General features: G+C 30.2%; 1 protein-coding gene across 1 annotated transcript in view; it reads right to left on the bottom strand.

The window, feature by feature from the left end:
• Positions 1-322: 322 nt before the first annotated feature.
• The window catches only part of LOC119678628 (tyrosine-protein kinase Abl), a 32,337-nt gene continuing 11,883 nt past the window's right edge, over positions 323-20,776 (bottom strand). Inside the window, exons 3-9 of the mRNA XM_038090575.1 lie at positions 8,156-8,681; positions 7,676-8,091; positions 5,936-6,522; positions 5,521-5,698; positions 5,329-5,449; positions 5,173-5,249; positions 323-3,111 (exon numbers count right to left, since the gene is read on the bottom strand). Of these exons, the coding sequence (XP_037946503.1) occupies positions 413-3,111; positions 5,173-5,249; positions 5,329-5,449; positions 5,521-5,698; positions 5,936-6,522; positions 7,676-8,091; positions 8,156-8,681 (4,604 nt within the window). The 3' untranslated portion in view covers positions 323-412. The remainder of the gene's footprint in view (positions 3,112-5,172; positions 5,250-5,328; positions 5,450-5,520; positions 5,699-5,935; positions 6,523-7,675; positions 8,092-8,155; positions 8,682-20,776) is intronic.

The raw sequence follows: 20,776 nt of genomic DNA, 5'->3' as shown, positions 1-20,776 counted from the left end.
ATTATACTTAAATTAATAAAAAATATTTAGTTTACTATGCATAATGCTTATGGTCGTCTTCTTTACATTTAATGAGTAATTAGCTGACTGAGAATTCCAGCTATATTCAAGCGTTATATAAAATTATTAATTTAATGTATAAATTATTTGCCTTTAGATATGATGCTAATGATTTTTAAAAATATTTTAGAATAGTTCTCCCCCATTTTTGGTACTCTCTCCTATAACTGTCAAAACAGTTTACACCTTTCCATCTTTCCATAATCCTTGCTTCCTTAATTTCCTGACACATTTTCACTTCACCCAGCTCTGTTTATTTTCGTTTAATGAAATTTCCTTCAGCATCGAGCCATAAATCGAAGCCACCACCTTTGCCATCTGCATTACCAGCCCCCGCCCCGTTCCTTATTATTTACCTATGCAACGCGTTCGTTATCTGTTTGAGTGACTGACCGACTTCGTTTATCAAACGCTCGTTGTCTTGCACATTTTTACTACCAGCTGTGCGCAAATTCTGGGATTGAGTCTCCACGCGCGTTACCAACTCACGAAAATGGAATTTGGAATGCGGTGGCATTGATTCGTTGTCTGCGAAAACTACGCAACTATTCTGTAAAATATTTAGCTTATCACTTAATTGCAACCATTGCGAAGCTGATATGGAACTAACTGGATGCTTGAGAGTACCTTCAAGTAGACCAACTAACTCCAATATTGATTCGCGTGATATTTGTGTAGAGTTTATGGCTGTAATCGGTGTTGAATTAGCATCGAGGGTACCAGCTGCTATTTTCTGTGCCATAGGTGTTGCATAAATTGTAAGCTTGGTGGGTTTCAATGGAACGGCGGGTTTGTTCAAATTAGTATTGTTGACGTTCGATATTGTGGACGCAGTTAATTTGTTATTTGTGTTATTCGTAGTGTTCTCTACGTATAGCGATTGTGACATGATTTCGTTGTTTGTCGTTGTTGTTGTGGTATTGGTTGAGTTATTTGATTCAGCGCTTTTCTCTCCATTGCTATCTGCGAAGAGTTGTGTCGAAACGGAAGTGGTTAGTTGATAAGTTGGATTGTTGGTTGAACTTTGATTATTGCTACTGGTATTGTTGGTCGGAGGTGGTGGTGGAGGTGCTGCTGGTGGTGGTTTGTTTGTTGTGGGGTTGTTGGATCTAGGTGAGGTTTGTGTGCTAATGGGTGGAAATCTATTTTGATTTGCAGTAGGTGTAACTAAGACATTTGAGGGTTTCAAACCGAAGTTGGGGGATAGTTGAGTGCTGTTAGTGTTTGTGCTATTTGCAGGTTGAGTGCTGGCATAATCAGCGCCACCCCCAGGTTGCTCCCACAGCTTTTTCAGACTACTTATACTACCTGTGCTGCGACGTTTGCCACCATCAATGTCACTGCTAGTGCCGCTGTAAGTTGTGGAATCTACAACATCGTTTGCAGTTGTTGAGTTGAAACAATTGGTATTCGTATTGGTGTTTAAATTAACATCATGAGCATTGGAATTAGAGTTAGAATTTGCATTGGAATTGTTTACGTCAATTTTGATTTCAGTCTTGTGAGTTGTTTGCACATTTGCAGCATTATTAAGTGTCGTAAATTTCTTTTCGTCTTTTCTGTTGAGTGCCCCAGAGGAATTACTATTTTGCGTCTTTTGGGTGTGATTATTTTGTTTAGAGTTATCATCGTCCTTCTTACTGTTGTCTTTTATATCTTTGTCAACTTTACGTAAGTGAGCTTTAAAGTCAATGATTGTAGTCTGATTCTCATTTTTTGCTACAGGCATAGATAATTTCTTTTGATCCACCTTTTTTAATTGCGCCTTAAAAGTATTTGTATTACCACTGCTTTGTTGATTAGAATTATTCGTATCAACAAGTGTTTTTTGAGATAAAGAGGATTTTTTTGGTAAGTTCATACTTTCAGCTAATTCTGTGACTAAAAGCGACACAGGATCTACGCCGTTGGCAGGAGCATGTATGCCATTTTGTGTATTTGCACTGCTGGAGGAATTTTCTTTGGAACGATCTTTTATTTCTGCCATTAATTTTTCTTTCATAATCAGTTCTTGAGTATTACTTGTTACTCCATCTGGTGGAGAGCCTAAAGAGCTACAAGAATCAGTAGAAGGTTCACGTTTACGTAGTGAAACGCCAAATCTTGAGCTAGCTTCCTCCACACTAGGGGCTGTATTGGAGACATCGTTTACACTGCTATTAGGTAATGTTATCTGTGAATTAGCATTAACTGCTGTCGTCAATTCGGGCGCTGGTGGTGGCGGTGGTGGAGGTGTTTCAAATTCCTCTGGTGGTGGTGGCAAATCTAATGGCGGTGGTGGAAATTCTAAATTGGCCAATGCTGGTTGTTGTCCGCGTTTTGGTGAATTACTGGAAGATGCGCCACGGAAAGAAGAGAATGTCATTATAGTGCCATCAGTTGCAGTGCGATGGCGTTGCAATTTATTTAAACTTGCTGAAGCATTATTTTGCATGGTAACACCACTAGATGAATTGCTACGTATCATTTGTTGTGGTGGTGTTGACGCATTTGCAACAGTTACGAGTTTCTGAGCAACTGCAGGAATCACAGGTGGTTGCTGTCTAGACGGATGTAATATATGACCATTTGTGGTTGCCGCTGGAGGCACTGGTGCATTTGTAGGTAATGATGTAGTTGTATTCTCTAAACTGTCTAGAAATGCACCAATACGCTGTACTTTCGGTAAAGTTCCATAGCGATTAACAACGCGTTTGACATTCATTACTTCTAGTGCTCCTACAGTTATGGGATGTGGTGTACCATTTCCACCACCACTGCTACTACCGCCACTATTGCTATTCTCTCGTGATGGATGTTGTTGTGAACGTTTACTTTGACGTGTTTCTAAGCCACGATTACCCATGACCGGAGTGAGTCTCTTAAATGAGCTATGCTGTTGTGAAGTACGTGAACCAATATTATTGCCATGTAAAGAATGTTGCATTTTATTTTGTGGTAAAATACTTTGCTCCAAACTATCACCAGTTGCATCTGTATCTGGATCACCTGCATTGTTGTCATTCTCTGAGTCATACCGGTGCGCTAAATTATTTATGTCGCGTGACAGACCTTCAGAAAAAAACAGTAAAGTAAAAAATAAAAAAAAAGGAAAATTTATTAGTTAAAAAGAAATTATTATTGAAAAGAATTTAATAAGATTAAGAGCTTATAAAGATTACCATGAGTTAAAAAAATTTATGAAGCGAGCACAAACTATTTGGTCAGTATTTGTCCTAAAATCATTTTTTAGTTTATTTTATATATTTATTATTAGCTAAGTAAGACTTTATTTATAAGAATAAATAAATTAAATTAACAAATAAATTTATAAGAAACAAAATACACTGATAGATCAAAAACTATAAATTTACATAACAAAAAATTGGAGACAGAAGTATAAAACACACAAGTTGTGGTAGTAGTTACTTCTTAAACGAATGTATAATGTAAATTTCGAAAAGTAATATTTTTAGTACACCTAATCTACGAAAAAAATGTATAAAAATGATTTATTATTAATTAGAAGGATTCGAATAGCAATGAAAAGACAACAAACAAAAATTTTAATTAAGTTATTGAAATAGGAATGACCATACAACGCTGTTTTAAGTATTACCAACGTACAGCGTGGTATGGTCAGCCAAATTTCAATAAATTAACTAAAATTTTTGTTATTGACTTTTCATTTCTATTTGAATTCTTCTAACTTCTAAATAGTTTCTTTTCGTCATTAGACGCGTCACTTTTGGGAAGAAAAAATTAACATTATTTATTATTAATTTTTTTAAAATTATTTTAATAATGAAAAAGAACTTATTTTGGTTGATAAAATGCGAGTTAGTGTCGAAAACACTTTTACTCAATAATGTCTGTGACCATTTGGAAGATCCACTGTAATAAGAATTTTGATGAATTTTAATTATATCTTATTCCGATGATTTTATAGAATTATAGTTGGAAGTCCAGCATATCTTCCTGATGGAATATATATTGTATTTAATTTTAAAGAGTACAATTCTGAATTTGTGTGCGCATTCACAAAATCAAACAATGTCAGCGCTCTGTAAAAGAATTTTTAATAGAACACCTATCACCTATTTACTATTACAGTGGAAACTCTCTTATTCGGACATTCATCGTCAGGCAACATTCGTTCGTTCAAGAGAATACCTACCCAAAGGGTTCAAAACAAAGTTTGTTTTTTTAAGAATATAGTAATATTTATGATAGATGTTTATTCAATGGAGTTGTCTATTAGGAAAGTTTTCACTGTATTTGACATTTTCTTGAATATTCTATTATTATTATGTAAATAATCACAGTTTCTAAAAATGATATTAACATACATTTTTATTTATTTCATATACACTATTCGTTTTATTGGCAATTTGCTAAAAATTTACGAATTGGAACTTGTAAAGATAAAAGATCGTAGATTTTATAAAGATATAAGATCGTAAATATTTTCTAATGGTCATAAAGTGTAAGATTTAATTATAATTATTTTTTTCTCTTTATATTAATTGTAGTTTCTGCTTTAAATGTTATATTTAATTTTATATTAATACGCATAATTATTTGTTAAAATTTAACAGACTAACAGAAATGCACCAATATTTTTGAAAAAACTCCTAATCAATGAATTTAATTGACACTTCTGGAAATATTATTTAGAATGTTTTTTAGATTTAGATTTAGAATGTTTTTTTTTTGAAAACAACTATAAATCATTCTAAAACCATTACAGTACATTTATGTGCATAAATTTAATAGCATGTATCCGAAAAAATAAAAATTTAAATATTAATATAAAAATGATTAGAACAAACATAAAGCAAATATTAAATCAAATTAATCATAGAACAAATAAACAAGTTAAATTAATAAAAAAAAAATATGTATATTTATCTAAACACAAGCAAAACAAGACAAACCAATCACAATGTACATGTAAAGTAATCTTACTCAGTTGACAAATACCTCGAAATAGTATATCGATAAGGAAACTACTGCAAGAGGACGATTTTTTAATAGAATACTGAGGAGGATATGTTGGATTAGGTTTGTAATTTTTATTAAATGTACCAAAGGGTACAACACTTTTGTGAAATATGGAAGAGATGCTACTACCATTTGTATTCAATTCGTCAATTAAATTGCGCGAATCATCCTCACGATAAGTAGAATCACGACTTGTTGATAGCAAACTGTAAATATTCAAATTTAGTTTATATTGAAAACTCAAACAATAATAAGTAATTTATTTAAATAATTTTTATTACTTACCTTGTTCGTTTTGGTGGCGCAGGTGCTTGTTTGCCTTGCTTATTTGTTGTCCGACGCATTTGCACATTACCCTTACCCTGACTGGAAAATGTACTCAGTTTTGTTGATGTGGAACCAGTTTCTAAATATATAATACAGTATCTCTTATTAAATTGTACAATTTTTAGAAATTTTATATTATAAATATATTACCTGACATTGGTGTGCTCGCCTGCTGATCGTGATGACCACCTGGTGTTAGTCCAACGCCGCTACCACTTACCATTGACGGCACACCTTTTTTACCCATTTGTGGCGTAAGGCTCTGTGTTGCAGCTGTTGTTGTTGTAGCATTCAGTTGTTTCTCGACCGCTTCAGTTATCGATGATTCCTGCAGATCGAAGAAAACGAGACGTTGTCGTCCATTATTATTATTTTTCATACAACGTATTTTCATATTAACATCATTATGATCAACGATATTATCGTTTTGATTTACTAAGGCGGCAGCATTGTGTGCACAGCCATGATCATCAGCTAGTTCAAATCAAAGCTCAATGCCATCATCATCTTCATTATAATCATCATCACAATTATCACCACCATCTTCATCCCATACATCACCCACCTGAAACATATGCTCCAGAGCATGGTGTATGCTCTTAAATGAAGGCCTATCCGCTGCATTCCACTGCCAACATTGACGCATCAAATCGTACACTTCTGGCGGACATCCTGGCGGTCTTTCCATACGGTAACCCTTCTCTAATTTATGAAATACATCTGTGAGATCAATACCAGGATATGGAGACATTCCATATGTAGCAATTTCCCATAACAGCACTCCAAAAGCCCAGACATCTGATTTTGTGCTAAATTTATTATATGCCAATCCCTCGGGGGCGGTCCATTTTATGGGAAATTTAGCACCAGCATGTGCTGTATAGGTGTCATCACGCATCAGCCGCGCCAGACCAAAATCTGCTACTTTTACAAGTTTATTATCACCCACAAGGCAATTGCGTGCCGCTAAATCTCGATGTATATAGTTGCGAGATTCTAAATAGCTCATACCAGAGGCAATTTGAGTGGCCATATAAAGAAGCGCAACTGCATCTAGTGTTTCACGGCCGGCAGAACGCAAAAAATCTAATAAATTGCCATGTGACATAAATTCGGTGATAATATAGAAGGGCGGCTCTCGTGTACATACACCTAAAATAAAAAATAATTAATATATGTGTATACAAATATAAATAAAATATTAAATATATTTATAAAAATAAAAAACTAACAAATTTAACACACTGGGGTTTCATAAAATATATTTTAAAACCTATATAACTGAAGTGATTGTGATAACCATACTTTTAGTAAATTGCAGAGAATTACTATACTTAAATTCAATGGCCCTCATATAACCTACTTTCTGATAGTATTTGCGAATTATCACTGGTAATTGAGGACTTCAATATTGTTGGGTTAGGATGGGTCTCCGATTCTAGCCAAAAGAAGAGAAACCATGCCTTTAATTGGTCAAGAAGATTTGTCCGATTTCATAAAATATTACTAATACTGTTACTGGTTCCGGAATTAATTCTGAAGCTTAGGGCCTCCAAAATCCCACCAACAAGAAATTTATAAAAAAATGGGGGAAAAAGAAATTTGGAGATTACTGACTAAATAGTGTTGGCTAACGGTAAATACTTTCTCATCCCAGAAAAGAGAATATCAAAGAAATTACTTTCAAATTATTGCAACCTAAGGTATCACTTCAATAAATTGAGTATTTCTGAAACTGATATCTGAAGAATCTACTAAATCGATTTCAAGAGCGCAGAACGCTTAAAATTTATTGAATCTAAATATACAGAGATAACAGTTAAGACTAGGCACAATATATCAATACATAATAATAATAATCAATAGAATTTTTATGCAAATATTTAACTGGGATTGGTCAGGTGAATGAATGCAACCTGGACAAATTTATATATATACATATATTATTTAAAAATTAAACTTTGTAATATGTACAGTATTTATTTAATGTGTCTTTTCTTCAGTGAACAAAGTTTTAAAGTTTAGAAAACCATAATGTTATAATTGATTTTTTAATAATCAATGCTAAACAGAAAGTTCTACTTTTAGGTAATTAAAAATATTTTGCATTAATTTTTAACTACAACTGCTTTTTCATTTACATTAATTATCCGTAATTAAACCCATTGTACTAAACTTTTAATTATACTCCTTCTTGCCTTTCTTATGTACAAGACATCAGTGTTGCAACGTTTGCTGTACAATGTAAAGCATTTCACCACCCAAATTGGGTGGCGCACTATGATTGTTTAAATAAATTACATACCAATTAGTTGCACTAAATTTGGATGTTTCATCTCCTTCATAATGGCAGCCTCATCAAGAAAATCCTTAAGGGCCATTGTGTCCTCCTTAAGTGTCTTTACAGCTACTGTATTGCCATAACGTTTCCATATAGCTTCGTATACTTCACCATATTGGCCTCCACCCAATTTATGTTTCATTACAATATCAGTACGACAAATTTCCCATTCATCTGGTTCTGGGCTTAACGGGAATACTGTTGGTTTATTTTGCTTTGGCGCTGGGTATAATAATGGTGTAATCAGTCCATGTCCCTCATGTGGTACACTATGATGGTGTACTAATTCTGCTAGTGTATTAAATTTGGCTTCAGCTGTCACAAATACTTTGCCATCCGGATCTTCTGATATTCGATAATGATAGACGCGACCTTCATATCTGCAAAAAAAAAATCATAAAATTAAAAATGGTGATATTGGAAAAAAACGTTTATTGTACTTACCTTAAACTAATACTTCTTTGACCAGGTGAACTTTCACTTTCACGTACTAGAAAACTACCATTTATACCTGAACTGAGCAAATATTCAGCCGCGTTGCGTGATATAGGCCCATGATACCAAGAATGTTTCTCGAGTGAGTTTAGTGGTGTTACATAGTTTGAAGGCACCCAACCGACATTACCAGAATCTGAATGTGCCTCACACCATTCACCAGATTTGTTATATGATAAAATGCGGACTTGTTCGCCTTTTTTAAGACTTAATTGGTTCTCACCGCCTGCTTGAAAGTCGTATAAAGCTACGAATAATTGCGGATCATCTTCTTCGGGACCAGGCGCTAAGAGATTTTCTTTGGATGTCCAACGATGTGCTGACTCGAAACCAGATGTGGCGGAACTATGTCCTTGACTATGATTTTGTGTGTGCAGAGATATGCCATCTTGACTTTGCGTATGTAAGTCTGCGTCTGTGAGTAATGTCGTACCAGGGGGAATATGTGGCAGAGGTCGGGACTGTAACAGCGCTTCTGTAAGATACAAAAACAAGCAGATATTTAATAATTAATGATTTTATCTTAAATTAAATTATTTAAGAATATAATATGAAACAGTTTTATATAACATAAGATAATTATTTCGTTTTTGTTATCACTAGTGAGAGTGATTTAATTGACAATTGCATCGCATATTGTTAAGTGTAATTAAGAAGATAACGACCTTAAATACATAATCAAGTAAATTCTTGTTAGTTGTGACATTAAAAAGCTACAAACAAGCGTTAATTGCTGTAACTATGCACCTTTATTAATATTGCAACTGCTTACTTTTTATTAGCAAATGGTGAATTGTGTTTTTTGTTGCTGTTCCAGTTCATCTAACGTTGCGCTCTAATTTGCTTTTTAGATACAAATAAAATGCTATAATGATATAATGGGAAGCAAAACAACTTCAACAACAATGATAATCTTGTCGTCATCACTGATGACAACAAAGAGTTTAACTTAACTATGGCTAACTTAATTATTAGTCGATTGTTAGAAATGTTGCAGTAATAGTAATGTTTGAAAAAACTATTCACATCTGTTTCTGCATCAACGTCAACTCATTCCATACTTGTACCAGTACGTGTCCATGCATGCACCGCACTAGCAGCTGAAAATCAAATCAAGCTGCAATTATGGACCGTTTGCTGCTCAAACCAGACCACATATTTATATGGATTTTCTGTTATTGTAGTTGCTGTTGTATGTGCGGCTGCTGGTCTCATTTCATTCTTTGTTCTTGACAACAGATTGACTTTGTACTGCAACGTAGATAAATGCTGTTTTGCCTTTTTTGTACCTCAACAAGAATTTTATTGAATTCCTTCAACCATTAACAATTTATCAAAGTTTCAACTATAAAAGGATGCAGAAACGTACCCGCACATATTGAAAACTACACCAACAGGAAAGGGGAAGTCAAATTTAGATATAACGAGGAAAAAAGAATAATTGAACTGTGACAATTATTAAACTTTATTTTTTTTTTGTTTGAAAACTCACATTGTTATCAATTCATATCGAAATGAGAATGAATAAAATTCAATAGGGAAAACATGGAATGAGATATAGTTGTGGTTTTGTCACCTAAACACAATTAAGGTTTTGTATAAAAGTTGAAAATTTTAGTTAAATCCAATGAATTAATTTATGAGTATTATAAATAAATTTTTCCTTTTTGCTTGCAGGCGTAGATCATTAATAAATTTAATTATATGAGAATATCGCTTAATTAGTTGATTAAAAAAACAATTTATCATTAAAAGAACCTTGTTTTCTATTAAAAGTATATTTCATCGTGTCATTTCAATAATTTCTTGTTGTGGTTCATTATGGGTCATATTTGCTTAATGTAATCCTGTAAGCAGAAAGAATGTGTATTCTGCGTACCATGTTAGAGTTGATAGTGAAGAGCGACACTGACATTGGAGATAAGGTGAAACCAGTTCTGAGAAGGTCCGTGAACATAAGATACGCTCTGCCTATTATATTGGCATGAGCTCTATAGTGGGAAGTGAAATATATATAGTCAAATTTAGAATGAACTGAAGTAAGTTAATAGACCTGCGAGAAGTACGAAGAAATGTTTTCAAGATTCTATGACCTTGATGAGATGAATAAATCAAGGTTACAAGTAAGTGCTTAGTGGTATAACTAAATTAATATATAGATCAACTTGATGTTAATCTTAAATTAAACAAAGGTATAAGCGTATATTATTATTGTTATAACTCGTATCGTTCTAGCATGTTTGTAACCGATGAAACATGACGGAATAGCACTTACTTGCCATAGATCGGTGATTCTAGAACGTGGTTTAGCTAATCATAGAGCACACCTACTTTCTTTTGAATTGGTGCCATAAGAATATTTATAGTTTCTTATGGTTTATAGTTTATTGCAAGCTTATACAAATTTAAAATTAATTCTCAAATTATGGTTCATATAGGGAGTATCGCAGAATATTATTAATTCATTGAGTTCCACATACAAGGACTGAAACTATCAGTTTATTTATAATAGAAAACAACCTTACTTTGTAATCCAAATAAAATATAATTTCTTACCAAAAATACAACCCAGATATTTTATATTATTTTTTAAAATGACTGTATTTAAGATTTGATATATAAATTTTCTTGAGTTTATTTTATGCTTTGAATCTAATTATACATCATTGAAAAAATAGCACACAATTATATGACATCAGTCATTTCAGAATTCAAATATACAATTCTTAGAACTGTTCTTAGAATTAATCGCTACTTAAAATAGTTCTAAGAGATTACGGTAACGATAGTAGTAAATTTGTAACGGAATCCAAAAACGAACCCAAAATCTTTTATCTAAAACTGTAGATATGACGTCGTACGAATTTTTTCTCTTTTTAAACTTAATTTATCACTTCTCAGTTTTGTAAGATGACGGGGACAATAGAATATAGAATATATAACAAAATGAAAATTAGGTTATGACGTTATCCAAATGTAAACTCTTATTGCATGAAAGAGTTATGAGAGACTAAGATAAAAGTGGATTCAAAAACAATACAGAAATCCATTATTGGGAAATCTAGATATAAAGTTATGCAAATTCTTTTCCTTTTAAGAGCTTATTTTTTATCACTAATCAGATAATTAGAATTATCAGATTTTTAAGAAAACTGAGAGATTAAAACTGGATTGGTAGAAAAATCTAAAGCCGTACCAACATTTTTAAGTACAAGAAATTCTCCATAACAAATTTGAAATACAGATTTTTGAAGAGATATTATGTATATAAAGAAGTTAATATCTTTTTAGAATTTAATTTGTCACTTTTCGGAAAACTTTTAAGAAGACTAAGAGAATTAAACTCGATTTATAGGTAAAATCAAAGCTATACCGAAAGTTTGTAGTACAAAGATTTTTATCCAGTGCATAGAAATATATATATGTACCGGAAATGTAGATTTTTAAAGAGATATTATAGATATTAAGGAAGTTAGTTATAAATTTTAAGCCATTTTAATTATTTTGAAAAAGAATAGTTTAAGTAGTAATGTGTTTAATCTAATATCTATATAAATCTATATAATTATTTAAGCTTCAACAATTGCACTAAAAAGTTAGAAATTCGTAGACCTGGCAAAAAACTCATTAAGACATTCCATTATAGAAGTCTGGAAACGAATGAGGTATGCGGATACCCCGCTGAACCGCTGTAGTTAGTTTTAAAACTTAGAATTGCATATCTGGATCTGTGGCAACCATGTCTGTGGCGTATGTGTTATGTATACAAAGCGGGAAGTTTTGTGAGGCTGACTCATTATTTATTTCCAAATACGAGTAGGTATTGAAATGGTTATTAGGTGTTATCGGTCGATGTTAACAATATATAGTATTTTATTAATAGTTAAATTATTTCGTTACACAAGTTATAATATCTTTCCACTGGCTTCGTTAGACCAGTGAACTTACTTGAGATTGCTTGAATTACTTGAATCTTAAGTAAGTTAACTGTTTTAACGAAGTCAGTGGAAACGTACTATTAGTGTCAGTCAATAGCATATTCGTTTAATAAAATAAATTTAAAGAAGTAAAGACATTTATGTTAGGAATAATTTATTTTCTTTTCTCTTTTAAAAGCAGTCTGGTAATTGCCTGAGTAAACGTCAAATGGATTATGGATCAGTTACAGGTACCAGCTTGCACTAATTGCTCTTATCATTTAGTTAACTTTGCTATGTAAACCAACCTTGAAGTTTTTTCTTAAAAACCCAAAGAAAAACTTATTAGTTTAAAATTATTTTTCCATTTTTTTTGTTTTGTTAATAACTTAGAGTATATTTTTGCTGTTAAAGAAGAGAGAAAAGGTCTTTTAAATTTCAATTTATTTTGTAAAAATGCAGAAAAGTCAAACAAAGCGCAAGGCTAAAGCACGTCAAATACAAAGGCAGAACACAAACTTGTTCCATGAATTTTTAATAAGAACGAAGCAGTAAAAAACTGTCTTTCATTATGAAAAGCAAAAAAGTGGTCCAAGTACAGAAAAAGGTAATGACGAAGGAAGAAAGATACCCAAACAGGTATGCCGAGTACTTAGAAGTATGGAATGCAGACAATTTGTGTTATGTTTTCATTGAGGAAATAAATTATTTAAAAAAAAAGTTGTAAATGTGGTATTGTGTTTTTCCTATTGTAGTTTCAGTGTGGGAAGCGCCGGTGCTTAGAGAGAACATAATGTAAAATTCATCGGTATTTTGTAAAAAACGAAGGAAGCTATTAATTGTTTAATTATAAAAAAGTATATATATATATATATTTATTACTTAAGAACTTTACAAATATAAAAAAAGCTTAAACCAATTGTTAATTGATATCATTAAAAGTTTTCAAAACTTTTTTAAAAATTGATATAAAAACTGCATAGTGTAAATATATTTATTAAAAATAATATAAAAATGAAAGAGAATTTTAGATTTTCTCTATTATTTAGTGTTTAATGCTTTTTACTTGCATTAAAAAGGAAATAACTTTTCCCTAAGAAAAATTATAATTTAATATTTCCTCACAAAGTTTTCAAGTATCTGCTTACAGATTCATTAAAAAGTTTCAGACTCTTTCAAATGAAAAATTTTAATACAACTTTAAAGTTTTCTTTTAACTTCAAAATAATTAAAAAAATTATCAAAAAAATTTAAAAAAATCTGCAAATCATTTACTAAAAAACGCTGTTGTGTTTATATAGTATTAAAAGGATTATTAGTCAATCTAAATATCAGCAACTAAAAATATTGTTGATTGATCCGCGTTAGTTTTAGAATACAAGGTTGCGAACCTTGTTATAAGTGTCTGTCCTACGTTAGAAATTCTTTGTTGTTGAGTCATACAGTCGTATGTGATATATTACTAATGACGATAATATGTCTGGTTTGCCAGTTACAGTACTTCGCCGTCGTTAGTCGAGACTCTTGGGACTTTATAAAGCAATAATAGAACCGATATGGGGTACTGCTTTTAATTTCATTAAACATTTTTTTCAGAGATACCAATTTATAACTTGCAATGGTTAGTAAATATTCCGTTGTTTAGTAGAAATGAATCAGCAAAATAGTTAGCTTAACAAATCATTCATGATATAGGAAATTAAAAGATTATCTAAAATATTATATTATCAGATAACACAGTTATCAATATTTAATTATCATGATAATGTTTAAGCTTGCAATTTATTATTTCTAGTAATGAAATAAACGTCATATCTTGTATAAATCATGTCGAATGAAATAATAATGGAAGCAGTTTTAATAATGAACTCTACACTGTTCATAATTACACATCAAATAAAACCGTTAGTCTCGACTATCTCATCGTGCGATTGTTCATTTCCCACAATATAATGCAATAAATATATGTTATCCCGACGAAGTGAACATATCTAACTATACCATTAGACTAAAAAAATACAAAAAAATATATAGAACCACTGATAGTATTATTATCAAACAATAGTTTGCCTCCACTAGCGTGTGCTATATGAAATATACTCATAAAAAAAATTTTTATATACTTAAAGAGGTTGAAGAAGTTAATGACTAAGAACAGAGAATGTAGTAACTAAATAGTATTTATTAAATAATAGAAGTAAATATTTATATTATATATTTTTTTTATAGAACACTTTTTGTTAAAATTAAAATTCAATGCTTGTTTAATACTTTTTATTTCGACTCTCCTTGAGAGTATTCATTAGGATCGGGATCTAAGATAAATTAATATTAATAAAATCTATATCTACACGTCATGCACTTGATTCTATTGTAAACATTGAATTTTAATTTTAACAAAAAGTGACCTATAACCGGATAAAAAATATATAAAAACCATTATTGTAAAAACAGATCGATAAATAACTTCAAAATTTAATAGAAGTAAATATATTTTAAACATTTTTCTTTCATTTTGTTAATATTTTGGAGATAAGGAATTATAGGGCTTACGAGTATAATAAGGTGGAATATAAATTCTAGTATAAATATTATAACATATGTTATTCAAGTATCGAAAATGAAGGGTTGTGCAAAGATTTGAAAGCAAAGTTCTTTATCTTCATCAACTATACCGACGGTTGTAAATAAAATGGGGGAGTTGGATTCAATATCTACTCTGCTGGGCACAAGCGATTTGTATATACTTCCGAACCACTAGTAGGTGTTTCGAGCAGTAGTATATGGCTATAAGTTTGAAAAAAATAACAAATTGTACAATTAATTTCTTTGTAGATAGCTAAGCGATCATAAAAGCAATTTCTTCATACTGACCATCTTTTAAAAATACTTATGTAGCAGTTCAACAGATTGATTTACAACCGTGGACTGTGTGTGTATTGAGTTCCCGATCCGGAAGACAAGGCGGAAATGAAATAGTTTACTGTATTGTTAATATTACAGCCAACCTTGTAGAAGACCAAATAAACTATATTAATTTAGACCTTTGCGTCATATTTTCAGACAACCAAATGAACACTTGTGGAAAAAGGCTAAAGATAGGCAGATAAGCAAAGATAAGCACAAAGGCAAAGAACATATTCAATGGAAGATATGTTTTAATCGTTCGATTAACAGAACTGCAAATTGCTAGATGCTATTTGAACAGGGTACTCTCCGGTTTAGTCCTGATGCTAAAAATGCAAATGAATAAAATGAAATATGAATTTTTACTTTCGTTTACCATTCAACCATATCATGTTGCATTAGTAATGAATATATAAATGTATTCACATAATCCTTCAATTCATTTCTGGAGGATGCGTGTGCACTTCAAGACCACCCTACCATTAGATATAACATCCTGCCGTTTGGAATATAAGTACATATTCTGAATATCATGGCAGAAGCTGGCCATCAAAGAAACTCCGGAGTATTTTCTCTATTTCTGTTCGGTTTTCTTTGTTACTATAGATTTACCAGTTTTTTAGCTAAGATTCGTTCTAAATATGGAAGTAAACCATGCTTTCAAATTCGCTGATGATACACACTTAAACAATATGTAACGTCTTTATCTGCCCTTAAAGGGTCTTTTCTAGTATTACTACGGATCTATTATGTTTTGTTTTGTTATTAAAAGATATAACTGTGTTTTTATATTTAGTTTTTAAGTGTTTTCATGTACGAAAGAATTAAATGTAAAATTGCATGTTACATTTTATTTATTTTAAAAAATTTTTTATATTGACCAAGGTCTAGTAAAAAGTATTTAAATTCCTTAAGCATTATTTATTAGTTTGGTTATCGATTTGTGGATTAAAAATCCATTAGTGGTTCAACATTTTTATTATCAAAAAATTGTACGAGTATGAACACGTAATTGAAATGTTTGAAATATTCATTGTTATCTATGCAAATCAAGATTCACGACAATGAAAGTAGCAATAAACAATTTTGAAAAATTTGTTGTTTATGTTAATAAATATTTGAAGTTAATTCATGTTTGAGTTTGATTTTACTGAATGAAAAATAAAAACAATACATATTTAGACGTGCCTCCTCTGCAGAGTTATACGCATTTATTTATTTATACATTCATTAATCCATATGCCTCGTCGAAGGCATATGAAAAATGTCAACATTAATTTTCCACAATTGGCTTGGCTTGGCTTAGGTTGTCTGTCTGTTTGTTATTATCTACGAATTAATAAATGCACATTCGTACGTTGAGATATCCTCTTACAAATGCAGATATTCGAATATGAATAGAAGGAAATTAATATATTTGAAATTTCATTTGTATATACATTTCATTATAATTTATGAACGTTTTGTACTTAATAAATATTAAAAATTTATTAAACTGTAGTGTGCCTGACTTTAGCAATTTTTCAAATTTATTTTATTTCATTTAATTTTGGACAAAAAAGGAAGCTACCACATTTTCACTATTCTGTGGCACAATATTAGAACTAGAATTTTTAGAAAATTATTATTAATTGTACTGGTGTATGCATTTGTGCAGTATAGACCACACACCAAGAATGATTTTTCATTCATAAAATTTCAAAAAGAATATACCTACATACAAATGTGCCAGAATTTATGTTGTTCGGGTTAAAAGGAACACAAAAATTAATTATAAAACTTTTTTACTCTATAACCGGTTATGAAGATACATAAATATTCTTTTATTATTAAATATTCTTTCTTTCATAAAGGAAAAATAATCGTTAACATAATAAAAATGTTCAGAAAATTCGTTGTTCTCTGAATTTTGCTGTTAAATTCTTAAATAAGTATTTAAACTTAACATTGGAAGTGGTTTTTAAACTAATTTTCAATCCGAAATAAAAATATCTGCAAGTAAGGAAATCTACTATGAAATGAGAACATATTTACTTTATCAAGTGTTTCTAAATATTTCTCTCTCTCTCTCTTATATTCTATATAGAAATGTCCACAATTATTGAAGAAAGCAAAAAAATATTGCCAGTAGCAATTAATCAAAATATTATTCTTGTTCTCAATGTGGGCCCCATTTAGTATATTATACTATGATAGCTCTTGATCCAATTATTCAACTCTTATAACAAAATCTCATTTATGGACAAAATATATTTATTGTGGTAATTTTTCATACACCGATTGGTGTAGCAAAAATTCTTTTATGGCTGCAATATATTCTAAATACTTTCTCGAAGTGGTACTTATTAGTTAATAACAAAAAAACTACGAAAATAAATCGTTATTTAATAATTAACTCAAGCCAGGTAAGTAATGTTTCTTCGATCAAATTCGTTAAGTTTGTCATCGAAAACCCTTACTCAACAAAGACTTTATGTCATCGCAGAACACTCAAAAGTATAATCACAAACACAGCTAATGTAAGCAACAAAGACTTTATGCCATCGCTGAACACTCAAAAGTATAATTACAAACACAGCTATTGTATGCTTAATGGGCATAGAAATATATTTATAGAATCCCAGTGCCAAAACTGGTGTGCTAAATTTTATTCCGATAATTTTGAATATTGGAGATGCCCTAGATTTTAGAATACTTGTTGAAGTCAACATAGACAAAATAAAGTCTATATAAAAGTCTATATATAAAGTCAATATAAAAACTGATCAAACTCGAACATTCATTATCACCAAATACGAGATGGTTTAATTTCAATTTCAACTGCTTGCTCTTAGGTTTTACTTGTTCTTAAAAAATTAACGCTATCGCATGCACATCTATTACTGGTTTCTCAAATGACAATATAATAATGCTGTTTTAAGGCAAATCATTACATATTATGAAGTAAAAACACCGGCTTAGAGTGTTTCGATAGTCAATATACATTAAATGAATGTGATGTTGTCTAAATGCTGGTACTTCAAAGTAAAATACTACGACTTTTCTGATACTCATTAACTGTATCAATTGAATTTTTCTTTCAAACAAAAAATGAAAATAAATATTGATAGAAAAGGAATGATATTCCACCAAGATAATGTGAGATCTTAATAAGTTTCATTGCTTGTTATAGGTTTCGTGGTCTCTATTATTACACCCAATTTATAGTGCATCTCTACCACCTTGGAATTATCACTTATTCTATTTGATAAGCCCAAGTTTAACTCGTCGGTAAAACTTTAACATCAAATATGAACAGAGAAATCGACTTTGATAAGTTTTTTGTTAACAAAAACCAGAAGTTTTATGAACGTAGAATCATGGGTCCACCAGAAAGTTGAGAAATAGATATTGAAACAAATAGAAAATATATATTATAATTATTATTATTATAATTATTGTTATTACAGTTTTATACAATATATTAAAATGAATAATTAAAATGAAGTGTGTTTTCGAAGAACAACTCGCTTTCATTCATATTGAAATATTAGTTCTAAGAGAAAAAATATTTTTTTTTCTAGTTTAAGACCTATGTGTAAATTTTTTTTTTATTTGTGGTGGGGTGAACAAATGTATCACTTATTCTACTTAATACTTTCAAGTTTGTCGGTCAAAATTTTAACATTAAATACGAGTGGAAATTCACTTGGATTAGTTTTTTGCTAGCAAAAACGCAAAGTTTTATGAGCGTAGAATCATGGGCCCACCAGAAAGTTGGGAAATAGATATTGGAACAAAATAGAAAATATATATTATAATTCAATAAAATATTTATACAATATAATAAAATGAATAATGAAACTGAAGTGTTTTCGAACAATTCGCTATTATTCGTGTTCCTATTTTGAGTTCTAAAAGAACAACATTTTTTTTTTTAGTTTCAGACCTATGTGTCTTTTTTTTTTGTTTGCGGTGAGGTGAACAAGTGTTGCTACTCCTAAAAATATATAATCGAAAACTTAATTAAAATTCATTACGGTATTTAAATCTAAACTTGAAAACCACAAAGAAAAAAATTGAAAGTAATGACGAAACGAATTCTTTATCCGCACCAAACCAGACAATGAACCCATGGAAAAAAAAACAAACAAAAAAGCCAACAATAATGAATAAACTTTTGAACGTAAATTAAGCAGCCATTTTTGAGCGGAAATTGTTAGTTCCATGTGTGTGCATGCGAGTAAATTGCACATGTACTCGTATTATCTGAGCATGTGTATGTGCATAATTTAAAAAATTAAATTTAAAAAAATAAAATTTAAATTAAAAAAATAAATACTGAAGTACAAAAGGTGAAATTAATATGCAACACGGGAACAAATGTTTTGAAGCGGATTTTGAAAAAAAAAAAAAAAAAATGTGTATATATTATAGCACCTTTGTCTACACGTGATTATAATTCATAGCAATTTCGATTCAGAATGCAAAATAAATAAATAAATATTTAAAAAATAATTGTTTTTAATATTAATTAAATATTAAATTTCTTAATTAAATATATTTATTTCGATTTAATAAAATATAACCTATATTATGAAAATAAAGAAGACTTTAATTGGTTTTGGTTTATTCGATTTATTTTTGTGAAAAATTAAATAAATTTTCGGTATGGACACAACGTCAAAGCAATGCCCAACAATGCCAATTTGTATCTCAAATTGCATGAAAACTTTTTGAGGTACTCGTATGTCATTGTAGTTACAAAACTGAATTTGGAATAAAATTTGTATATTTGATGGACAGATTGGGAGTATGCTAATGTAATAAAATCAACATGTCAGCTAGTTTAGATTTTATATTATACGAGTAGTTGCACGAAAAATTGAAAAATTTTAGCAAATTGAGATAAATATAAATTTATATATATAGTATATATATGTAAACATTTTTTTTTCTAATTTAAAACTTAAAATTCAATTCTTAAGAGAAAAAAATGTTTATAAAATAATAATACATTTAGCCTAATATTTAATTATTGCAAAATGTTTACTATACCGAAATGTGTTAATTAAGTATAAAGTACTTCATTAGTCGTACTAATGAAGACATTAGTACTAAAATATTTATTAAATAATATATTAACACATAGCCAAATTAAACAAGTGTCAACGGCAAATTTAATTTTATATTAAATTTTAAATGCTTTTTTTACGAGAAATATTTATTTTAATTAAAATTTTTGACTTAAGGAAATTGCTTCAAATAATTTATGCAATATTTCAAACCTTCTAAGCTAACCAATTTTCAAAAATAATTTATTTTTCAATATAATCCAATTTTTCTCTTTACCACAATAAAATATGAAACGTTAAAAAAAGTAATAAATGCTTGCACAGTTGTGCTACGTTACTGCGTAAAGTACAATGAACATGAATGGTCTGTCCGGTCCAGTCATGTCCGTTGGCATTTACGGGAAAAATGTTATTATTTTATTATTTACAAAGAAAATATGAAAAATCATCAAAATGGCAAACGAGATTAAGTTAAGAAAATAAAAGGCATTAAAATTATTTTTATGAAAGGGCTTCAGGCACATTACAATAAGGCGTGAACTTGAGGTAATTTTATTGTTTTCAAATATGAAATAAAACTACATATAAAATTTTTAACTAAAATTTTTTTATATGGTTTTAACAATCTATTTATCTTCATAAATAATGAGTAAAGTCCATAAAATAATAACTTAAATTAACGCTATATAGCC

This window comes from Teleopsis dalmanni, chromosome 1, assembly GCF_002237135.1.
Source record: "Teleopsis dalmanni isolate 2A chromosome 1, ASM223713v2, whole genome shotgun sequence".
NCBI classification, from domain to species: Eukaryota; Metazoa; Arthropoda; class Insecta; order Diptera; family Diopsidae; genus Teleopsis; species Teleopsis dalmanni.
Note: the sequence above shows the minus strand (reverse complement) of the source record. Positions and strands in the feature narration are given on the sequence as shown.